The sequence below is a fragment of the Motacilla alba genome, chromosome 1, assembly GCF_015832195.1.
Source record: "Motacilla alba alba isolate MOTALB_02 chromosome 1, Motacilla_alba_V1.0_pri, whole genome shotgun sequence".
NCBI classification, from domain to species: domain Eukaryota; kingdom Metazoa; phylum Chordata; class Aves; order Passeriformes; family Motacillidae; genus Motacilla; species Motacilla alba.
Window position 1 is genome coordinate 34122089 of NC_052016.1, and position 24463 is coordinate 34146551.

The 24463-nt window shown below is 43.2% G+C and overlaps 1 protein-coding gene across 2 annotated transcripts; it reads right to left on the minus strand.

Moving 5' to 3' along the window:
- Positions 1-1511: 1511 nt before the first annotated feature.
- Positions 1512-24084, minus strand: LOC119704531. Of its 2 annotated transcripts, XM_038145909.1 has the most exons (10): positions 23939-24084; positions 14824-15117; positions 13849-14103; positions 11755-11850; positions 9395-9457; positions 9158-9214; positions 7615-7662; positions 6102-6173; positions 5129-5191; positions 1512-2919 (listed from the first exon to the last, which is right to left on the minus strand). In XM_038145909.1, exons 1-10 carry the CDS (start codon positions 23994-23996, stop codon positions 2906-2908), a joined length of 1020 nt encoding a protein of 339 aa, XP_038001837.1. In that variant the 5' UTR covers positions 23997-24084; the 3' UTR covers positions 1512-2905. The 2 variants fall into 2 exon arrangements, with proteins under 2 accessions (XP_038001837.1, XP_038001845.1); XM_038145917.1 differs by lacking the exon at positions 6102-6173.
- Positions 24085-24463: the final 379 nt, after the last annotated feature.

The window sequence follows — 24463 nt, forward strand, 5'->3', positions numbered from 1 at the left end:
TGCCCCAAGCTTTAGCTGCAGTCCTGCTCCTGGAAGCCAATCCTCTCACCTCTGCTTGTGCAGCTCCATATGAAGCTATCTCTGAGGCACTGATGAAGGCTGTCTCAACTCACAGGACTGCTTTCACACTGGAATTCTAAGAGATTTTTCCCAACATTTGCGCAGCCAATGATAATGGGTGGAAGATGCAACTTTTCCATCAGCACAGAGAGATCCAGCACAGTGTTTGCAAACAACTGAAAGCTGAGCATGTCAGCACAACACAAAGCTGCCTGAAGAACTGTGGGTTGAGTTTTGTGACCAAAATTCACACTTTCAGCTCTGCAGCAGATATCGAGCTCTGATCTCATTTATTCCGGGATTAATTAGGAGCGACATCTCCTGTAGGCACTGCTTTCATAGGTTAAAGCTAGTATGAAGCAAGGAGAGTCAGGACCAAGGAATCAATCAGGCTGTGTCTTGTGAGCACAAGTACTTAGCGGCAGCTTCTACTCACTGAGAGTTTGCTTATTAGCAAAAACAGGTCTTACCACCAGCATGAGGGATGTTGGAGGGCAGGCTCACTTCCTGGAATACAGTCAGCATTTCCTGGGTTCAAGCTGTTCACAGGCTAAAAATAGCTGCATTTTGAGTGAGCTTTTACTCTCTGCTATTGAAAACTGCCTGTTTTTCCATTCATTGCAAAGTAAGATCGGACACAAGCTTTTCACAGGAAAACAAAGTTTATTCTTCTTTAGGTACTGAGGGGACATTTGAAGAGAAGGACACAGGGAATGGCACTGCAAATACTGTCACCAAAACCAGCAGGAAGTGAGGTGAATTTATTTCCCCAAATGTCTGACTTCACATCCTTATAGGAAAAAAAGTGCCCAAATCTACCCCTTATAAACCCCAAAGAAACAACAATACCAATTTAAAAAAAAAAAAAAAGCTTCTCTGTTGCTTTGAAAACTGTGGTTTGCAGCTCTACCAGAAGTTTCTCATGCACAGAAGAACCTGTGCAAGGTAAAAGGGTGAAAGCTGGCAGTGAAAGACTGTAGAGCCTGTAGTTCTTGGTCTTATGTCAGCCTGCCATGTAAATGGATTTTTCTACTTCTCATCAAGCCCCAAAAATCCACAAACTATTCTGAAGACTTCCAGCAACTGAGGCTAATTAACTACAACTGCTTACTGTTTTTGAAGGTTGTTGCTTCTTGCTTTGGAAACAATGTCAGTTATACCAGGTGTCAAAGAATTTTCAAAACCACACTATATGAGACCTTTCTGTGTTGTTTAGTATGAAATTGCATGGGATGGATGGAGACCATGACACCAACTGGTATAGTTTCTGGGAGTAGTTTCAGCCAGTTCCACCAATATTTTTTTTACTATTATTTCTCACATTAATAACAGAAAATAAGACTTTGCCCAAGCAGGCAAACAAGCTACAGGTTAACTTTTACCACAATAACCACAAAAAAGGATATCTTTGCGTGGAGATTTGCTAAAAAGTTATTAAGAAGCAGACAACATTATCCTGATAAATTTATTGAAGGTGGAATGGAGAAGGACACTTGGGTCAGGAATAATGATCCCCAAAACACAGCAACCAAACAAACAAATAAAAAACCCATATAAAATACATCACTTTGGTTAAGATTATTTTGGGGATCAGTTAGTAACTTTTAAGGTTAAATAAAAAAAATGCATGTATATATTACAAAAAGACATTACAAAGTTTTTTACATCTTGAATTTTTTTTTAATAAATTACAAATATTTATATACATAGTAGCTGTAAAAGGGCTAGTCCTACCAAAAGTGACTTTTGAACATTTGTACAGTATACAAGCTGTACACTCATGCAGTACAGCTGCAAATAGAAGAAGAAACTGTGGGAGTGGAAAGGGCAAAAGTCAAAACAAGGGGAAAGCTGAGGCTTCTGATCTTCGGTTACCAGTGTCAAACCTTCATGATTCTTTACACATACCATGTTCAAAATTAACTAAACTGGCCTTCACCTTTCATAAACAGCCAGCATGTAAACATAATGAAAAACACTCCATAGCTTGATGTTCTGAAAACAATAATGCATGGTGGTTTTCTTCTTTGATTCTTTTTAAATTAAATTATATACATGACCTCAGATCTTAAGTTTTTGTTCTAGTCTCAAGCAATTAAAAAACATACTATTATTTCCTAGGAATGACTAGAAGTGAGATGACATTCTTCAAAAAATATGAAGAGCAAAGGCTTAAAAAGTCCTAAAAGTTAAAAAAATGTAAAAAGCTTTAGGAATAGCCCAAACCTGCTGTTAATAACAGCTTTGTTACAGTCCAACAACAAGCTGAAATGTAGTTTTATCACAGAATGAACCACTGTCAGGAGATGATCCACTTGCCAGGCATCTGGGACATAGCTTTGTCTGGAACCAAGACTAGAAAATGAAAACTTCCACCCATCTGGGCCTGCTGTAGGATGAAGGTTTTTTTCTGACTGTAAAAAGGTACTGATGAAAGAGTGAAAGCTGATCATTTTTTGATTTGTTCACATTCATGCAAATATATAAAACTTTGTAAATCTCTAAATATTAACTACAAAGAGGCTTTAGTGTGTTAGTAAAAAACCCCATTAAACAAACCATGTAACAAACCAAATGGTTTGTTAAAACCATATACAAAACAATTCAAAAGATTTTGCCTATTATTTGGCCTATTTGTCTTCACGTAGTAACACTAGAAAAGGAGGCTGTCTTTCCTGAGGAAAGAAAAATAGGCACTGGAAACAGTTCAGCCTGTCTTCAAAGGACTTCTTGATGAAGCTCTGACAACTTCATTGCTTGTGGAAGGGAAAAGGTAGCACCTTCTTCATCGCTGAATTCTACTGTTCTCCTCCATGTTTGTTTTAGAAACAAAGCAATTATTTGCTTATGCTTTAAGATCTGAAACAAAAGAATAGGAAAAGCACACAGGTAAATTACTATGTCTTTTCTTCTAGAAATTGAACTAGGTACGTGAGAATACTGCAGGCTTTAGATACCAATGAGGTGGTGTGAAGATGCACCAAGACACTGTCACATGACTCGTAACAATCCAGTCAGAGCAGGTACATGACCAATGGTATCTGATAGCCTCTAAACATTTTACCCAAATTATCTGTTTATGATTAAGCACATTCCTCTGCAGCTGGACCACATTTAGAACATTTATTACTTACTGCCAGTCACCTGCTAAGCAGCTGGTAACCTATGAAGTTGTTCTGACTCCATGACTTTGGATTACATAATCAGGCAATTAAGACACCACTTCTATTCAAATGTTTTATGTCCATGATCTCAGTATCAGCTGTGCATCACACATGCATGTGCTGCTGCTGCTATTTCTTCCACACAATAATGCCAGGTGTTATTGGAGTTTTCTCTTTGAAAATACAGGAAGATTGAAAATACAGCTCTTATTTGACAAAGAGACTGAAGGCCAAGGGAAGTTACAGTGCAGGAAGTTCAAGGCTACATGCCCAGCCTAACTCATCACATGAAACATGCATCAGCCTCTAACCAGGCTGGTTTCCAACAAAGCAGCCTTCTCACAAGCCCACTTACATCAGTGTTTCCACCCTGTTGCACACATAGCAACTCTGTAAGGGGAGCCACCTGAATGTGCCAGGACACCGTGCCCTTTGGTCTTTGCTCCCATTTTGATAGCACTACCCACCCCTTCCACTAATCTCTAGCTCAGCATCACTCCAGGATAAGATGTCAGGAGATGGTGTAGGAGAGCAGAGGACGGTGACATATGGTACACAACTCTGTAGATGATGACAAAAAGAAAGCTGTCCCTAGTCTGGTTCTCATAAGGTCCCTGGCTAGGCTTGAAGTATTTTTATGATTTGTGTGTTTAAAATCCAAGGAGGTTTACTGCTTTACCTAAGTGATGATACTAAAGAACACAACCAAAAAGCCAGGTGTGGGTGTGGGTGTGTGTGTGCGCTATTTCCTCGTGTCTGTGCAGTGAGAGGGTCTGAATATGAAGTAGGGTTCTGTCACTTTACAGCTTCAGGGATAAGCATCAGGTTTCATTATACCCCCCGCCCCCCGGCCACCAGAACACCCAAAATGTTCTGTCCTCACATGGTTTGCAAACAGAACCGAAGCAAGCACAGCTGCATCTGGTGCCTCAGCATGGCATAACAACAGACCAGTTTCAGATGCTAAACCTTTAAGGGTGATGCAGGAGCACAGTTGTTTAGCCCAGCAAAGCAGCACGTGACATGGCCCAGGAATAATACACCGAGTTGCTTCATTTGGCTTTCAGTATTACTCACTGTCAACTAACAGGATGTTACTCAGTTAGTACAACACACCACACCTTTCTCTGCAGCTATGCAGACTGTTCCAAGACCGTTTCCTGGTTTCATGACAGGTTCATCAGCAGTTTTGTCTGCATCACAGAGGTAGGTTTTTTATACTCAGTCCTAACTCCCTCCCAGCCTCCCATCCATCCATGTTTTCTCACATTCTGAGATTTTTTTTCACCCCTCTTTTCAACATTGTCTACAGGAAATACCAGAATTCACAGATGTGATTGCTTGGCTGGTAATTCAGCAGAAGTATGAAACGTGGCAGAACAAAAAACCCTGCAGCAGTAAGGTGCCACTTGCTTTCACATTGCTGTGCATTTTGAGAATGTTTAAATGGATTACCTGCACCAGCAGACTCCAAAGTGGGTGTGCACAAGGCAATCCATTGTGGTGCAGAAAAAAAGTATTTTTGCATCAGTAATAAAATTTTAAAAATATAAGTACTATTTATTTCGTCATTATAATTTTTAAACCTTTATTTTGTGCATGTTTTATAAGATATGTCATACCTGAGTATGGTAATAATTGTATATAACTTATAAATACACATAAATTGGGCGTGCATGCTCAAACTATTTTACTGATGTGGTACACAATCACAAAAGGATTGGTGATCAACCACCTACAATACAAAAATCAGAAATTTATATGAGAGGCCCACAGTTACACCACTCAAGTAAGGACTAAAATGACATTTTTCTCTTTTTTTCCAAGAAAAGAAAATTATTCGCAGTCAACCTCTGTGTCAGTCAGCACACTCTCCCAAGACAGAGAGCTTCACTCTCACATACCTTCTTTAGTGCAGGAGTCATCCGGGTGCCTCCCATTTTCACCTTCTGCATCCTGGCTCACTTCTGCAAGGACAAAGGCAATACTCAGACAATCCTGGACCTCACAACACTCTGCCTCTCTGCCCCAGATGGTTCAAGAACAATATGATTGGGATTTGGACCATTCATTTGGCAACAATAGTAACCGTGACCAACATGCCTCACTCCCATGGGATCACCATCCAACACCTCCCTTCTCTCCTCCATTCCTGGCTCTACACTGGCTTCACAATCCCTCACCCACCCTGGAAAGGCCAAGCACAGGAAACACTCAGTGCCTGTGGTACCACCCATTAGGTGGCATTAGGCAAAAGTCACGCTGAACAAAGACTGCTCCGCAGTCCAGGCACCACGTCCTTCATTCATATCACGGCCATCTGCACGGTTACCGCATGCATACACAATATAGAAAGGCTCCTGGAGAGCATCCAAAGGAGAGCCATGAGAATGGTGAAGGGTCTGGAGGAGAAGCCTTATGAGAAGTGGCTCAGGTCACTTGGTCTGTTCAGCCTGGAGGAGACTGAAGAGAGACCTCACCACAGCCTACAACTTCCTCGTGTGGGGAAGAGGAGAGACAGGTACAATCTCCTCACTCTCATGACCAGTGACAGGACTCAAGGAAACAGCATGAAGCTGAGTCAGGGGAAGTTTAGGCCAGATATCAAGAAAAGGTTCTTTCACCCAGAGGGTGCCTGGGCACTGAAACAGGCTCCCCAGGGAAGTAGGCACAGCACCGAGCCTGACAGAGTTCAAGAAGCATTTAAACAATACTCTCGGGGATATGGTGTGATTTTTGGGGTGTCATTGGCAGGGCAGGAGTTGCAGTCAATCCTGATGCATCCCTTCCATCAGATTCTATGATTCTATGGAGGGATCATGGCCAGCTTGCCTGCTGGGCCAGTAGCACTGACTGCTCCATAGAACAGGCACTTACCTCCCTGATTTACACCATTCTTAACTATCTGCTTGTCTTTCAGGGCCCTGTCATTCTCATTCAATGGTCTGTCTGAAAAGAGATCAGAGAACAACTGCAGTCCCTCAGGAGCACAGTCCATTGCTCCTGCCCCTCCCCAGCACAGGCCACTGCTCTGTGCAGCCCAGGGCTCAGAGCACACCTTCCCCTCTGCACGTTAAGTACTGCTGCGCTATCAGCAAAAGCCCTGCTTGAAATTGTTCTGTACACACATTTCAGAGGACATCATAGCCTTGCCTGCTATTTCCCATCCCTAGAGCGGTGACTGCCTGCTCCTCAGGTGCTGCTGGCTGGACTGCACAGAGGTGCACTAACTCCCCTGCCTGATGTTCCCGTTCTGTTCCGCAACAAAAGAAAGGATTCTATTTTCTGCATCTCGTGTCCAAACGGACAACCTTTATCTATGGACCTGATTTCTCTCTTGCCTGAACTGTGTGTTTCCCTCCTTTCTACTTTAACTCAGGTGTAAATTAAGCCTCCTTTTCCTATACCCATGTCTATGTATATGGAAACGGTTACACAAGTGATTACACAATCCTGCAGTGCACCACACCTTCACCATCAGCTACACAATCCGTTTCTTCAGATGAAAGAAAGCTGTTCCATACCCATTACAATTCATGCAGGAAGAATAAGCAGCTATAAGGAAGAATAACCAGGGACTTCTGAATTTTTTTGAGTTTCTTTGTCCTTATTGTCATCATTGGTGATTGGTTTTTTTCCTTTATAGGAAAGACTTCTGCCTTCTCCAACCCCTTATTATCAGCCACTTGTGGAAACAGTGGAAGAGTTAGTGAGTGAATGAATCACTAGTGCAAAAGACTGGGGAAAAAACTGACATTTTTTTCTCAAGTTGAACAGTGATGTTCAATTTCACTAGTCCTTTGGAGTTAAAAGAATTTCTAGAAAAAATACAGGTCCCAGAACTTCCTTGAAATTTACACTGACAGGACTAAGAAAACAAAACTGGAGCTTTGCTTAAATGCCTGATGAATGCAGTCAATAGACTTTCCTAAAGCATAAAGTGAGTGGAAGATACAGCAGGCTTTGTTCCTTAGAGAAGCGCATTTCTGGATGAAGTATCTCCCAAATATGAATTTTGCAAGCTGGTAAGCATCCCATCCCTAAATTGGTGTGCCGAAGCTCTTATCTTTCCTCCATGCTTAGTTCCTTGCGCCACAGATGGCAAAAGCAGCATCATTCTCACCATACCAAGAGGGAAGGTGAAGCCCCAAGAAGGTGTTGGCTCTGTGCTGTTTACCAAACACAGCCTCATGGTCTTTCTGATTTCTCCTCTTCTGATCTACCCATCAACATTTACTGTTCCTAGGGCAACAGGCTCTTCTAGGCCAACAGGGGAATGGCAAACTCTATACTCAGGACATACTAATATGGCTTGGACTGCAAAGGCCACGTGCAAAATTACTTTCCCCCTTCATGTTCGTCTGTTTTAGGGCTCCATCTCACTTGTTACCTGCTTCAGGCTCTTCATTCTCATCATGACCAGTGTGTGAAAATGCAGCTGCAAGAAAACAGAAATCCTTTTCCAGAAACATGTATGGAGGTGGCACAATAGTCTGCAAAATATGCAACTCAGTCCTAAAGTGACAACTTCATTATAACACTTTTTAAAGATATTCCTGAGAATCACTGTTATGCCACTTCAAGGACTCACAATTAATTTCAACTTCAACTTCCCTCCAGCAACCACGTAAGGTTCCAGACCATGACCAACATTGTTTATATCTATACCTACAACTTTACCAAAGTCTTGCCCATGTAGATCTATTGGTAAAGCTGCACAGATCTGCCATAAAGAGCCAGAGATAACTGAGAAGAGAATCTGCATCTACTTTTTTTACTTCATCTGTGTTGCACTAACACTGTAACTTTAAACCCTTGCTTTTGCAGGCCTTAAAGAATCTTTAATAGAAACACTCTAAAGCAAATTTAAGTGAGGTACCAAAATGAGGTTTTTGGGGGGTTTATTGGGGTTTTTTTCCTACCCATCCTCCTCGTTTTCTCACTTTCAGATTCATCCATAGTCTCAACTTCAGCGGGCTCTGAACCATGGGCTAAAACCACAGCTTTAACAAATGTGAGGTACCAGACTGAGCACGCACATGAAGGCACTGTGAGCTCAACACCAGGACAGTCCAAGAGGGCACTGAGCCTGCCACCTGATGGCAGGAGCTCTGGCCATTCCCCACTGAAACACTGTTTGGGCTGGTAACAGAGCATTTCTTATGAATCTTCCCCTGCTCTCCCCAGTCTGCTTGACTGCCTTGGGGGTTAATTTCATTTGGTTCCTAAAAACAGACCACAGTCCTGGCAACAAAACTCCTATATGTTAAAGCTAGAATATGATAGCCAAATTCACTCCTATGAAAGGGGCACAGACTAAAGGAGTTGCCCCCTTCCCTAGGGGACACTATACAGAGTAATTTTCACACCCCAACACACAAGAAGCCAGAAAACAGCGCAATCTTGCTGCAAATTAAGGAAGTAAAAGAACCCCAAAACACTCCAACAAAACACTAAAAAAAAAAAATCCACAACCAACCAAACAAAAATCCCCAAAATAAAAAAAAAAAAACAAAAAACAACACCTCAATGCAGATTAGAATGGAGCAGAAGCCCAGGCAGAGATCTGGACAGGAAGAGAGGAATGACAGATTGCCCTACAGTGGGCACATTTCCAGCCCTTAATCTGAGGCCAGCCCCAATTCTCCATTGTTAGATAGGTAATTCACCTCCAAAGACAGCTGCTGACCAGGAAAATCTCCGGCCATTCACTGTCAGTAACTTTGCCAGCCCCATTAACACATTCACTAGGTGCAGGTCCCTATAATCATCCAATATTGCACCTCAAGTAAGATTTTGACTCTGCATGTGCACACTTTGAAAATCAATTCAAAAGCTCAGACCCTGCAAAAAAGGAAAGAGCAAATCAGACCCCCTGCTCCAACCAAGAGCAGGTTTTTAGAAACATTAATACCCCAATACAGGTTTCTTACCTCCCTCTGAGTTAGATTGTTGTTGGCTGTTCCCAGGGTATAGTTGCTCATGTTCTCCTATAAAGAAATTTATTTGTTTTAGAAAGTATGTATTAATGACCTGGAAAAAATAACTACACTCAAAGAAAACTTACTCCTTTACCTCTCCAATGAAAGACTACACTGACACAGAATAAAAACTGACAAGCCCAGACCAAGCACCACTCTGATTTCCACACATCTGTGACACTATCTTACCTGAGCCATTCCCTGGACTGTTATTCTGAGCAGTCCTTCTTCCTGTTCCAAGATGAATTATACCTGCACACAAATAGAATATTCGGAGAAATTACTCAGAAACAAAGTTTTGCATCTTTGGAAGTTTGTTCTCAGCCTCCATCCATTTCATCCCCCTCTCCCACCCCCAAACCAAAAAATAATACACTTCACTGAAAACATGAAACTGATACTTGACTTGGAGGAAGAACAAGAAATGAAATAGTGTTTTGAGGGAAAGACAGTCAGTGAGAGATCAACAGAATGGGTCTCCTGCGACAGCAAGTCAGAACACATCTAATCAAATCTAAGGTGGAGCTTAACAATTTCTGATTATATGTCTTGTACTTAAAATAGCAAACTACTGCTGTTTTATTTTACCTGTGCAATGCTTATCCTACCAAGGTATAACAGGTTAATTTTCTTGCATGTTCGAACCCTTATTGTCTCAAGGGAATTAACTGAATTGTTTTGATTCTAACTGATGGTCTGTTTTAAGTGACATTTTCTGTGTGTTACACCAAGAGCAGTGTTGTTTAACACCACCAACATGAACAAGGACACAGAAGGCACCTTCAGAAAATTTGCAGATGACATCAAACTGGGGAGTGTAGGGGACATGCTGGAAAGCAGGCTTGCCACTCAAACAGACTTCAACAGCCTGGAAAAATATGCTGGCAGAAAAGGTGTGCCATTCAAAGGCAAACAAAGTCCTGAATCTCTTAAGTCAGCCTATGGACCACTAGGGGCTGGGCTCTGCCCAGCTAGGAAACAGCTCTGCAAGAAAGGACCTGAAAGAATGAACAAGCTCAACATTACACAGAAAAATGTGCCCTTGTGGTAGAAGGCTTCAAATACTGGGCTGTGTTAGCAGACGTGCAGTCAGCCCATCAACACAAATAGTTCCTCCTCTCTATTCGATATTTGGGAAACCACATGTGGAGTACTCTCTCTAGTTTTAGTCTCCCACTTAATATAAAAACACCATCTTTCTGAAGTTAGTCCAGCAAATGTCCACCAAGGTGTCTAGGGGCAGGAGCTGTGCAAGGAGGTGCTGAGAGAGTTTGGTTTGTTCAGCCTCAAGAAGAAGAATAAGAGGATGATGGCTCGCTGCAGTCTAAAAAAAACTACAGAAAACAAAGGAAACGCCTCTCAGAAAAAACACAGGAGGCAATGGCTAGCAGGTGCCAAAGGGTAATCCCTAACAGAAATAAGGACAATATCCTTCCCTACAAGAGTGATTCAGCACTTAAACACGTGCTGAAAGAGGCTGGGAAATTCCCACCCTCGGAACTATTCAAAGTTTGACTGGACAAGGCCTTAAGCAATCTGATCTAGCTTTGAAGTTGATCATCCTTTGAGTAGAAAGTTGGGTGAAACTTCCAGAGATATCTTCCCACCTAGTTTATTTTATGATTCCATGCCAACAGAAACTAAATGGAAAATGAACAGGAAAACAAAAGGTCCACATGCAATATATATCTATTTATGTCCTGATCAGAATATCATCAATTAGTCCTTCCCAGATGGGAGATGCCTCCAGTACTCTTCACCCTGCAGCCACCTCCAAGTGGTGGCCCCATCTGGAAGTCAACATGAATCTTCCATCCAGAGCAGGCACAGGATGAAGAAATATATTCCTTTTTGGGACTCTCTCCAAAACAAGGAGAAAAGATGGTGTGCCACTCTTTTTCAAATTAGAAGACAATTTAACACAGAAATCCAAAAACGTGGCAGAAAAAAATACAGAGCGATAGCCTATAATTACTATTTCTGATTAAACTGTCAGATTTACAAAAAAGATACTTGAATTCAGTGTAGGGATGGATTGAAAAACAAATACAGAACTCCAAGATGATGGCAACACAAGCTGTCAGGAGGCACAGAAGGTCCCATTTATCAGCTGACCACACTGAGTCATCAGATTGGACTCGGCATATGATATTCAGATCTGATAGAAGCCTGTCCCAACAGTAAATGGGATCTTGAGGGCAGCTTTAGAATGCTCTCAAAAAAGGCTGTGAAAACACAATCAGGTAAGAATGGGAGAGGCTACAAATACTTGGTAAATAGAAACACACGGTAAATCAAACACCCAGTCTGAAGGAGAACTGTGCAAATGCAAACTGCAGTGTTTCCTAGGACTCAGAGCCCAGTGTCAGAATGCAAGAAAGTACATTATTTCCTTCAAATCTAGTCATTTTTGCCTAAGTTGGACTTGTTTCTTGTACTGATTTTACAAAACATTTGATGGTCAGGAATTTTCACACATTCTACAGAACCTTAGATGATGAGTATAATCTGGAAGCACATAAAGCTCAGTTAGGAAGTGTTATGCATACCTTTCCTGCGCAGGAATTCTAGGATTACCACTAGGATAATAGTTGCAGTAATGAGGAAAATAAGAATATTTCTATGTCGTTTGTGAGAACTGTCTCCTTTAAAAAAAAATTAAAAAAGAAGAAATCATACTGGTTAGTTAGAAAGTAACTGTATGATACACTAGTTCAGCAGAGCTACAACTCCAAATATATTTTATAGCTATTTTTAAAAAAAGTAACCTCAATAAATTAATGCACCGGAGTCAGTTATTAGCAAACCCCTGAGCCATCTCCAGGACAGTTACATGTTAAGTACCTCAATTCTGTGAAGGCACATCACCACTTGAAAGGCAACGGCTATTCCAATTCTTGGCCTATGAAAGGCTGAGCCAGGTTTCAAACAAATGAAATTTCAGCAAATATCTTGTGTCGGGTTTGCACTGCAAGGTTTTGATGGTTTCTTGAGAAGATGCCAGAAGCTGCCCCTATGTCCGATAGAGCTAATGCCAAGCTGGATCTGCTGTTGGCCAAGGCAGAGCCCATCGGTGACTGTGGTAGTGTCTCTGGGATAACACTTCTAAGAAAAGGGAAAACTGCTGGACAACAACAGCAAGGGTGAGAGGGGAGTGACAATATGTGAGGGAATCTGCCCAACAGACACCAAGGTCAGTGCAGAAGGAGATGCAAGTGCTGGAGCAGGGATTCCCCTGCAGCCCATGGAGGTCCCCACATCAGAACAGGTGGGTGCCCAAAAGAGGCTGTGACCCCATGGGAAGCCCACACTGCAGCAGCCTCCTGGCAGGACCTGTGGCCCCATGGAGAGACAAGCCCACGGTGGAGCAGCTTTGCTGGCAGGACTTGTGACCCTGTGGAGAAGCCACACTGGAGCAGTTCATGAAGAACTGTGGGAAGGACTCATGTTGAGAAGTTCAGGGAGACTGTCTCCTGTGGGAGGGAGTCCACACTGGTTCAGGGGAGACTGTGAGGAGGCCTGCCCCTGAGGAGGAAGGACAATGTATAATGAGCTGACTCAAGCCCCATTCCCCATTCCCCATCCCCCTGTGCTGCTGAGGGACATCTGCTCAGGTAGCAATATTGGGAGTGAAGTTGAGTCTGGGAAGAAAGGAAGGGTTTCAGGGAGGTGTTTTAGATTTGCTCTTGTTTCTCATTATCCTGCTCTGATTTTAATAAATTAAACTCATTTTCCCAAAGTCGAGTCTGTTTTGCCTGTGACAGTAATGGCCAAATGACCTCTCTCTGTCCTTGCCTCAACCTATGAGGCTTTTATCATATTTTCTCCTTCCTGCCTCAGAGGGCAGAGGAGTGGGAGTGACAGATCAGCCTGAAGGCACCTGGCAGCCAACCAAGGTCAACCCACCAGATGCCTCACATCTAACAAGTCTCTCCAGTAAAGGAAGAATTCTGTACTAGTAAACCATGACTATTACTTTTGCACAGAAATGAGTGGTCAGTTAGGGACTGCCTTTCGCACCCTACAAAACAGATGGTTCCAAACGTATTCTCACTCTGTGTTTAAAGAAACCCTAAAAAGTCAAGCCTCAAGCTGAAGGCTGTACCAAAGCAATAAGCAACAGGAGGAAAATTCTCTTTTCTATCTTATACCTCTCCATGAAGGAGGAAGGAACAATGCTCATTGACTCATGCACATGCTAGATGAGAATTTTTTAAATCTTATTTTATTTATTATTTTATCTTATGGCTGCTAGATGACTCACTTGAAATGGCTGAATAGTTTCACTCCAATTCAGGGAGAGCAGTACAAAGAGGACAAGTTCCTAGCATTAATTACACAAGGCCCAAAGGTTCAGAAGAGATCTTCTATGACCTCCTAATCTTTATTATTACTCAATCAAGTCACGGCTAAAGGTTTTATTCTGTGGAGATCCCTGCAAAAAGTATCTTTACAGGGGGATCAAATGGTCATCCTCATACTTTTCACAAACTTTATACATACTTTTAGCTGACAAATTATTTCCGGTGTTTTTTACCCTTTAAATTCAACTTCCTGGGAAGTCAGGAGAAACCTTACAAAGGCCATGCTGCTTCCCAAACAAACTTCTCAGACCCGTGTTTGCAACATGACACATTATTTACCTTTTTCTTCTGGAAGGCATTGAATCAAAGAGATTTCAGAGCTTCTTTCAGTTTGTGAATATTTAATGATACATGTAGCATTGGTGGTAATATCAACATTCTTCAAAGGGATGGAAAGCTCCTGGTTCCAATAACTGTGTGGATTGTTACTGAGCTTCCAAGTGTAATTCAGAGACCTCTGGAAATTTGCTGTACAGTTTAATACAAGTTCACCATCACTGGTGCTGCAATTTATTTCAGGTTTTGGAAGAGAATCTAGAAGGAGAGAAAATATTCTGTATTACTTTAGTTTCTAAATTCCTTTTACTAGTTTCTAAAGCATTCTAATTATTTTCATTATCACTTTATAAACTATATAGAATTTCAGCACAGGACAAGGGCTGGAGCAATGAAAGCAGCAGGAGAGTGCATAGACAAAAGAGTGGGGGTATGTGCACGCATGCCTGAGAGAGAAATGTGTTTCTGAAAGTGACCTGTAAACCACCTGTTTGTTGTTCTCCCATTCCTAGTCCAAGAGTCCTAGTGGCTCACAGTACACAAGACTAATAGACACACTGGTCACATGTATTTCCCAAAGACTAATGGTGAGGCTGAGTAGATCTGCATAGTATGATGCCACAGATATTCAGACATGTGTAATATGCCTGCAGGAATGTCTTTAAAGGATACATAATGCCTGGGATTGCCTGGTAAGCTTGCTCAAAAAGTTTGCACTGAAAGTGCAGTGTGCCATCTACACGTGTTCCAGAAGTCATCCCAAGGTGAGTAATGATGGGCACACAAATGAGATGCCACCTTTAAATGAGATGCCACCTTTGAAAATCTGTTCAAAGTGGCTAAGCAACTTAAAAAATAGAGACAAAGAACAGCCCCCTCTGTTTCTGTTTGCTTCCTTGACAAATATACAAGGCCCTTTCTAGACATTTTAAAGTGAATAGTGGCTCACTTTCTTTATGCAGTTCTTCCAGTACTTACCTAACACAACAAGTACAAAACTTAACTGGTGATCTTTCACATAATCCCGGTACACTAACTCATACATGCCAGCATCATCCTTCTCCAAGTTAACTATAGTCAAGGATCCATTCTCCATAAGTACACTCCTGTTGCGGAGAGGTGCAAAATATGTCGGTTTGTTTTGATCTTCCCATTCAGCCACTTTATGCTTGTTTTTCTTCCAGATAATTTCCACTATTTTTTGATCTATTTGTACTGGAAAAGTAAAATTTTCTCCCACGATGGCAACTATATTCTTATAGTAGTCTTGTGCTGTAGGGGGTGGGAAAAAAAGAAAAAGTTACTTCAACAATTGTTTTATAAAACACTGCTTGACTAATGCCCTATTCAATACCAGATACATTCAAATTTAGGTTAGAAGCACATCACGAAGCTGCAAACTAAGGTACACATCAGTTAAGAATTACCCAAACCCAGGCTGTCAGCACAATTGTATGACAGGCATGGACATTCAGGTCCTAGGCAGAATAATCGCCCCAATGATCTTCCCTATACTAAGCCCCTCTATCCTCAGTATTTTCCCTCCGTTCACTTGAATTAGTCTTCCTGTCCATGATCTGGTGAAAAATATTAAATGAAGAATTGTCACCACCAAAATCTGTTTTAGCATCTTGTTGCAGAACGCCCACACTTAAGTTCCTGCTGATCAAATAAACTGTAATTTTTCCAGTTAGTAAAAAGCACACTTCTGACGCAAAACTGTTACTGAGTTCAAAGCACCTGCCATGAAGTCATGGGGGTATTAGGGATTTCCCTTGAAATGTCACTTAAGCAAGTTTATTTCACAGCCAGTACGTGTGAAACAGCATCCCATCCTCTGAGATCTTGCAGAGCTGTCAGCAAGAATGAAGCTGTTCAGAAACCTCCACTGCTCTCAGCTTTGAATCAATTACATTCTGCTAAAAATGCCCAGGCATTCAATATAAAACAAATAAACCTCAACAGAAGAGAGATAAGAGATTTTGCCCTGATTTTCACTGAAAACAGCTACATTTGTGAGAAAAAAACCCTCTCTTACTGATCTAACAGACAAAATGCTGCTGTGGGGAAGGGACCACAACCTTTAAACCATCAGCATCTCTGCGTCTCTGCTTCAGTCTTCAGCAATCACCTCCCACTTCTAAATAGCTCCAAATGGCTCTAGAACAATTGCAAGATCACTGCATGGCAGACAGGAACATAGACAAAAACACTTCGGTATTGAGTTCAAATTACAATTTGTTTGCAATTTACCCATGAAAGCACTCTTCTCATGCCACTGGAGTTGCATCTTCTTGCTGTCTGCACCTACACGGTCACCTTTTCCAGGCACAGGCATTGTAGAAGTAATCAGGGTAAGCTGTCAACTCCCACATCTTATCAACATAACCTACCTGCTTTCTTTGTATTCTACCCTGTTCAGGCAGATTTAAGCATTTTACTGGAGCATCTCTTTCCACCTATCTCAATTAATGATTTCCAGAAGAAAAAAGAACTCAGGAACTCCAGACTTTGAGTCTGGAGACCACAAGATTGCAAGACTCTGGGTAGGGTGGAACATATTTTGATCTGACAAAGCCTGGAGTCTTGTTAGAGACCTTTGATTCATAAAGACAATTTCCAGGAGTGCATATTCCTCAAGAAGTCATCCCTCGCTGCCTAAGGACCTATGGTATTCCTAGTATGGAGAAAACCTCCCTGCTCTTCCCACTGTGAAATTCTAGTTCTAGGTAGCTTTGGCTCACAGACACAACCAGGCTGTGGTGGCTTGACATCGGCATAAGCCAAACCACAGCGGCTGTTGACAAGAGCCTTCAGCAAGACAGCAGCTGCTTGCCGGGCCCTGAGAACACAAGCAAGGACAGCCACCACTGCCCAGCCAACCCCTTAAAACTTCCTACATCTGGGTGTTTAATGCCGCTGGCTGGGCTACGGGGTGTACCCAGGAGCTGCATCAAAGCCGGATAGCTCAGCTCTGAGGGGGGCTAGTCAGCCCAAGCTCTGGCAGTGCCTCCAGCCTGCGCCTCAGCAAGCCTTTAGTGATATTCAGCTCTAGTGATTCTCAGCTCATGAGTGATTTCAGCTCGTGGGCTTGCTAGGTTCGTCTGGGGCATGCAGCAGGCATTCGGAAGACCAGGAAAGAGAGGAGAGCGCTGTATGAGGTTCCAAGAAGATGTCTTTATTGGTCTTCTTTGTAGCTCTTCCACAAAGGGTCTCGAAGGGTCTCAGGGACAGCGGCTCTGGTGAGCCGGGCAGGAACAGGGGTTTATATAGGGCAAAGGAGGATTGAGAATTGTCCAATGGTAAAGGTTAAAGGAAAGTGACCTATAGCCTTACAGAGAGATAAGCAAGGGTCCGAGAGCGGGAGAGAGGGGCTCCTATTGTCCGGTCATCCTGACTCAGCATCTTGCCTGTCCTAGGCCTCTGAACGCCAAGGCACAAGGTTTGCAGGGCCTGCGCCTGCTACAGGTGTTGATCCAGGTAAATGCTCCATGTCTTTACTCTCTTTCAGTTAGTCGTAAGTGCTAGGCTGGAGTTATGAGAGCAAAGTTGCTGCTTCTTCAAGCCCAGGAGTGAGACTGAAGGAAAGCAGAGCTGAAAAACCCCACATTTTCCCTCCACAGGTTCTGCATGACACAGGGGGACACTGCTGTCTTCAGCACACTCTCTTCATGCTGGCTGGTGGAACAAAGGCTTGGCAGCAAGCAGCTGATGAGCTCCTCCCAAGGGCAGGCTCCCAGCAGAAGGACAAGGAAAAGGTTATTCCTCAAGGATAACAGTCATCTCCTCACACCTTAGAACTCCAATCTCTGGGTTTATTTCCGTGTTTCACTGGTTTAGTGAAAATGTGAAGAAGTCTCCCACTCAGTGCTGTCAGCTTCCTTTTTTCAAAGAAATCATACAGAAATATTGCATAAGCTCATAACCACTCATCTTTGAGCTTCTGGAACAGCATGTGTCATCATGTTTTCTAAATTCCGGAGAAACCCTTCCCCATATTTTCTACTTATTTTATATGGAAACATATTTCCTATTCCACAGCGGTGAGCAAAGAGGGAGAAGTGACAATCAAATACTCTTTCACACACTCTTTTTGGAAGGCTAGAACTGCCTTTTCTTTCATTTCTCTGCCTTCTCCCTCTCTTTCTGTTGTAGCCTATTATTCCGAGACAAAGTTCATACAACAAAATAGTGTTGTGCTAAGGCCTCCAGCAGCCTCTGCAGAAACCATCAGACTACCTGTTCCTGTATCTCCTAAAATCCACTCCAAACTTCTTCTTATGCCAAGTCTTTCTGTTCCTTCCTTCCAGTCAAGTCACATGCACAAAGTGGCACAGATGAAGAGGAGCTAACATTGTGTGTGGGCAAGCCTCTTCTGCAAACCCACAATCTCACCTTGGGTACATCATCTTCTGCTCTCACTTCTCCAGCAGCCAGACCCACACATCCCAGAGCTGTTCTCGAGTTTTAATACTCCCCAGACTAATTCTGACTCTTTCAGCATTTTAGCAGGCTAAAGGCTGCTAAAATGCTGAAAGATTCAGTTCAGACTAATATTCAATTCAGGCTGCTAAAATGCTGAAAGATTCAGTTCAGACTAATATTCAATTCAGACTAAGTAGAACTTAATACTCCATTTACCAGCAATAAATGCTTCATTACTGTATCTGTCTACTCAGTTTGACTTGCTTCACTATTTTTCTTGGAGCTGACATAAAGCCTAGTTATTTTGGAGAACATCTGTAAGCTAAGCCCTTTTTATTTTTAATGCTATCATTACTATTTTAGGTCTCAAATACCTCTTCGAAATGCATATAGCTATATATTAGGTCTATAGAGGCAGCAGCTAGGTTCCCCTATTACTGTTAAGACACTAACATTCCACCTGCTAAAAATGGGTGGAAAAGTCTTTACTAAGTAGTTTACGGCAAGGAACTATTTGCTTCAGGAGTAGGACTTTCTAAAGAGTAGATTTTTCTTTTAATTGTTGTAACTTCCCAACTATCCCCCTCTCTTCAGCTTTTTTAGAATTTTGAATTCTCCCCAGCAACTGTAATCAGCAGACAATAATGCTCCCTCCTAACCCTAAAAAACCCCAGCTGCAGAAAACCCTGAAATAAATGTTCAGTCCAGAAGGACTATGAAAATATTCACCAACCACAGTCCTCTGAATTTCCCCACAGGACACAAACACAATCCACTCCCCAAACTCCAGAAAGAAAGCACTTAGAGCCATGGTGTAAAAGCACAGACAAAAGCTACACATAACATCCAATGCAGAGGTGTTCTCCTGCACACTGCAGCACGTTCAGAGACATGTGTGTTGTTCTTCTGGAAAATATGGGGCTGCATCTACAGAGCTCTACCCCATCAGCAAAGGCAGACCCAAGGGTGGCACCTACCAACAGGCCTGGGTCCCTCCCTACCACAAAATCCATACCTACAGTCATATCCCTCAGCAAGGACCCAACAACAGGCAGCATTCCCACGTAGAGGCTACCCAGTCATTTTTAAACTATGCTGGTGACCAAAAGCATGGGCCTGACTTACCAATTCCCCCTTCTCCCTTTTTATGTCTGCCTGTTCCTGCAGTGGAATAGATATGCAGAGAGTACAATCTGCTGACAGATTGTACTTTACACACATCCCCAGTCCAAATAAAGAAACAACAAAAAAACCCACAGAAGGACTGTAATTCCCGGATGTGAGTCGCTGTGGGAGCACCAGCGCTCGTGCACGGAATGGAGCAGATATGAGCGAAATGCAGAAGAGCGAGAGTGAGAGCATAGAGGGGGGGCAGGCACTGATGTCTTCTCTGTGGTGACCAGTGACAGGACCCAAGAGAATGGCCTGAAGTTTTGTCAGGGGACGTTTAGGTGGGATATTAGAAAAAGGTTCTTCACCCAGAGGGAGGCTGGGCACTGGAACAGGCCAGGGAGGGAGAGGACTGGGAAGCACCACTTTTAGCACTGGTAAACTATTACAAAGGATCATTTAGTCCTGCAGATTATTGATTATTTACAGTCTCTAGGCTTTGCTTAGGGACAGAACTGACGTGCATTTAAGCCTGCCTTGAAGTATAAAAAAAGTAGTTGATTGAAAGCAGTCCAGAGACACTGGACCAGGTTTCCCAGAGAATGGATGCCCCATACCTGGCAGTGTTCAAGGCCAGTCTGGATGGCACTCTGAGCAATCTGGTCTAGAGGAAGGCATCCCTGCCCATAGCAGAGGGTTGGAACTGGATGATCATTAATGTCTCCTCCAACCCAAACCATTCTACGATTCCAAATCCTCTGGTCACTTATTCCCAGCATCCAGACAGCAGCACTTCCTATGCTGTACAAGCACATCTTCATGTAAGCTCTGTGATCAATGGCACTGGGAAAATAATCTGTCTTGGTAACTCACTACTTCAATCAGGCTCATTTTCAGCCAGATCATCTTTGCAGTTCTACTTACAAAGGATGGCACAAAGAGATGCCACAGACAGGAGCTGTTCCCAACCTGTGGCAACACCAGCTTGAAAAGACTCCAAATTACAACCTCTGTCCCTTACAAACCCTGTATCACCCAGCCAGCCCACTGTCACACTACCCTGAACAGGGCCAAAAGGCTCTCCTGAGGCTGAAAACAGATAGGAGGACCAGTAAGGAAAAAAACAAAAACAAACAAACCTACACCCATTTTTTTATGAATACCTTTAACAAACCCAGGACCAAAGGAGTCTGTGTATGCAATCCAGAGATGATCTTGGCTTTCTGAAGTCTAAGACCATTAATTACATTAAGGCAAGAAACTATCTGAAAAAAAATTTCACTCTCTTCATCCTGTAGTGTTAAATAGCAATGGCAAAAATATTGTTTCATTTTGGTTTTAATATGGCATAACAACCTCAGATCTCGTCAAGAGTTTTTAAGCAGAGAGCAGAGGTTTAGTTTGACTTTCTTTCCCCCTGTGTGAGGAATTTATAACTGATTATAATTTCTCTGTTTATTCAGGAAGATTCAAGAGTAAGGGGACAGAACAACACAAATAGGTGTCAGCTTCACAGTGCTGATAACTGATTTTTCCATTTATACTATTTAATATTGTGTGTGACATTTCTATTAGCAACACACAAAATAACCACATTCTACAAACAACCTGAATTTGTTAGGAGTCCAGATTTCCCCACACTCATCGCAATGCCTTGCAATTTATTTCCTATGACACCTCTCATGGAGTGGAGAGACACAGAAGAAACATTGAGCAACCCCAGTGTTTTTCTCGTTTTTGAAAATGTAGAAAGGAACATATATTTGTGCATACAGAGAAAAAAAAAAAGACAGGAAATTTGAAAATAATAATTTTTAAAAAGCAAGCCCAAATTTGTCAAACTGCCTAATGACACAGACACAAAAATCCACATTGAGGGAAGTTTGGTTTTTATGCTGGTCACTCTCAGAAGAAGTCTGAAAGAAAAATCATTTTTATCAGCTCTCAGGTTGTTAGTCTAAGCTCATGACTGGAGATGGCAACATCTGCTTTTGGATGAGCCAGGTTTTCTCAATTTAACTCAATTTTTATAAAGAATTTAAATTGAGAAACAAAGCAACCATTAATGCAAACATACAATGAAAATGGCATTAGGGAATAAATCTAAATATCCAAGAACTAGAAGGCAAGAACTAATACTGCATAAAGAAAGGGTTGATGCTCAGAACACTGAAAGAGTTGTGGGGCTTTCAGATGAGCCTTACTACAGATGCAGAATGCTTCCAGATGCTCTAGTTCACATATCCAGCTTACTTCCCATATCCCCTCTGCTTTTGGGGCAGGATCTTGATGCAGCTAAAGCAAGTTTGGTTGCCATCTGCAGTGCAACAGAACATCCTCACAAGTGTGGCTTGCACTGTGATCCCCCTGTTGGTGTGGTATTATTTATTCACCTCCCCCACAGGGAGGACAAAAAGATCTCTCTGTAGGCTCTTACACCAAACTAGGCCACAGATACCACACTGACTTTCTTTCCAGCCACAGACAACATCCAGGATCCCAAATCTGAACAGAGTTTTGTCTTGAACTTCCAACAACTGAACCAGCATGCTCTTGGTAGGTCTGAAATCAAAGTCCTTCCATAGGCTTGAGGTGAGGTTTTGTGCTGTAATTGACAAGTCTGAGGTTTCGTCAGATAAAAAACTGACTTGGCCTGGCATTGTGAAAAGCAGGAATCCCTATGTGGTGAGCAGAAGACACCAAAGCTACACTGCAACTTCTGGCTTCCACAGGGGAATGAAGGACATCACCCCTACTCCAGACATTCAGCAACATGACAGGGATAAGTGCAGTGCTTTGAATTTGGATGGAGAAAGGATTCTGGAGAGGAAAGCTGACAAAGGATGAGGATCTACCAACAGCATCCTGGTGTTTAGAACAGGTGTTTGCAAGGCTAGAAACTTGCAGGCCAAGTTGAACTGCTACTGATTTACTTCATGCACTAGATCAGTCTGACCTTCAGGGCCTTGATTTTCATGGAGAGATGATGGATTATTTTACCTTGTTAAAATTAACATGGAATATTTACACATAGTCAATACATACATAACAGCAATAATGCAAGCATACAAACAAGAACGTGGTGTGAAAATGTGGCTATTTAGTTTAGTGAATAACAATAAAGTGTTTGCATTCCCAGTCTCCCACACTAATCAACCACTTCAGAATCAAAGCTTTACAGAGAAGACCTCAGAACTAGCTACGTTTTTCATTAAAGGAGGATGTAGCCACAGTTACCCTCTCTAGCTATCCAAGCACCACCACCTCTTCCTTTCAATTGTAAGTTCTTTGGAACCTGAAATCTTTTTTCTCTAGGCAAATCTATATATAGCACGTGGACTGAGATAGAGTAGCAGCAGCACACCAACTTATATAACTCAAGGTAATAAAGTGCCTTGACTCACAGAGAAAGTTACAAGAAGATACTCAGTTAATCCTGCCTTAGTCACACCCATTCAGAACTCTCAGCAAAAGTGCTGCAGGTGAGATAAGAAACTTCAGCTAAGCCTTAACATGGGCAGACTCATGCAGGCGTGCAGTGTCCGGGCTTCTCCCCTGGTCCTCCCTGCACACCAGGACCCCCAACGCTGTCTTACAGAGCAGGATCTCTCCCATATCAACTAAATAAAGCAAATTGAAGACCGCAGAAATATATGAGGAGGAAATCACAGGGAGTTGCCCTGAACTCTCAGCAGCAGACTCTCAGCAGCAGATAAGTTCCTTTTTAAACAGGGGGATACAATAGCTCCTATTTTAGGCACATTCTTGAAATCCCCAAAGCAAAAAAAACCAAAAACCAAACCAAAAGTCCAAAAACAGAAGAAATCTCTTAGACTAATGATAAGGCCTTCATAGATTAAATCATGCTTTTTGGCCCATCTAGCAATAGCAGCTCGCTCTGATGACAAAAAGAAAGTTTGTACATCCATCTTCAATTTCAAAAATGAACAGATTTTGTTTATACTCCTCATGTTCACAGCCCAGTGCAAGGGCTATGCGTGTAAGGATTATGCTCCTAAGGCACAGCGGTGGCATTTGAATCAAGAAGGCATTTGATTAGTATTTCAGCCGCAGTTAATGGTAATCACTTACTTGTACCACAAAAATCGCCCACATCCCCACCCCAAGCTTCCCGTTAACACAAGTTTGAAACAAACGGGGCACAGGAATCTGCCGACAATAAGGAGGGGAGTTCCTGAACGTGCGGATGGTCGATGCACAGGCCGAGACACAATTCTGGTTTTAGGTGCGGGACGGAAGCAGCCGCCCGGTTGTGCCCGCCGCCCTGGGCAGGGCAGCGAGCGGCCGGGGACGCCCGTCCCGCCAGGGAGCCACTGTCGCAGGGCTCCCGAGGGGCAGCTCCCCGGGCACCTCGGGACCCCCGGCTCTCCCAAATCCCTGCCGCGCCCGGCCCCGGAACACGCCCGATGGAATGCCCGGGGAGCGGCGGCCGAGGGCGCCCCGCTCCCGCTGCCCCGCGCGGCACGGAGAGAGGGAGAGAGGCGGGAAGGAAAGCGGAGGAGTCGGGAAGGGTCCCCACCGCCCTCTCACATCTTACCCAGGAGGGACGAAAGGCACAGGAGCCAAGTCAGCAGCCAGATGGGTGCCCACACCATCGCTGCCCAGGGAGAAACCAAAAGCCGACAGCAGGCTCGCCCCGTCCCGCCCCAGCCCGGCCCTCTCCGCACTGCCTCTCTCGGCAGCTTCCGCTGGGAGGGCCCCGACGCCGCTTCTTCTGGCGGCTCCGGGACCGTGGGGAGCGGGGTTTTCAGCCTCCCGTGCGCACTCTGCGGTGTCGGATGCCATACATGGCCCTGGAGTGCCAGCGAAGGGGGTTTGTGGTTTGTGGGGTGCAGCTCCAGGAAGTGCTGGCGACAGAAGTTGTCGTGTTGCTCTTACATCAGGGAGGTTCAGCTTTGATAATCGAAAACCTGAAAGTAAATCAATTTAGTGTGGATGGGAGCCATGCAGATTTGGTGAAGAGCGAATTTCAGCAGGCGGCACGCAGCTCTGTCACCTCAAAAAATGATCACAGAATAGTTTGGGTCAGTTCCGACCCCTCTGCCATGGGCAGGGGCAGCTC

Excerpts from the sequence above, each read along its gene's own strand:
- LOC119704531 (XM_038145909.1), bottom strand. The coding sequence starts at position 23,996 with ATGGTGTGGGCACCCATCTGGCTGCTGACTTGGCTCCTGTGCCTTTCG. Across the intron at positions 14,104-14,823 it reads TTTTGTACTTGTTGTGTTAG|ATTCTCTTCCAAAACCTGAA; the intron begins GTAAGTACTGGA and ends CTCTCCTTCTAG. Across the intron at positions 6,174-7,614 it reads GAATGAAGAGCCTGAAGCAG|ACAGACCATTGAATGAGAAT; the intron begins GTAACAAGTGAG and ends ATCTCTTTTCAG.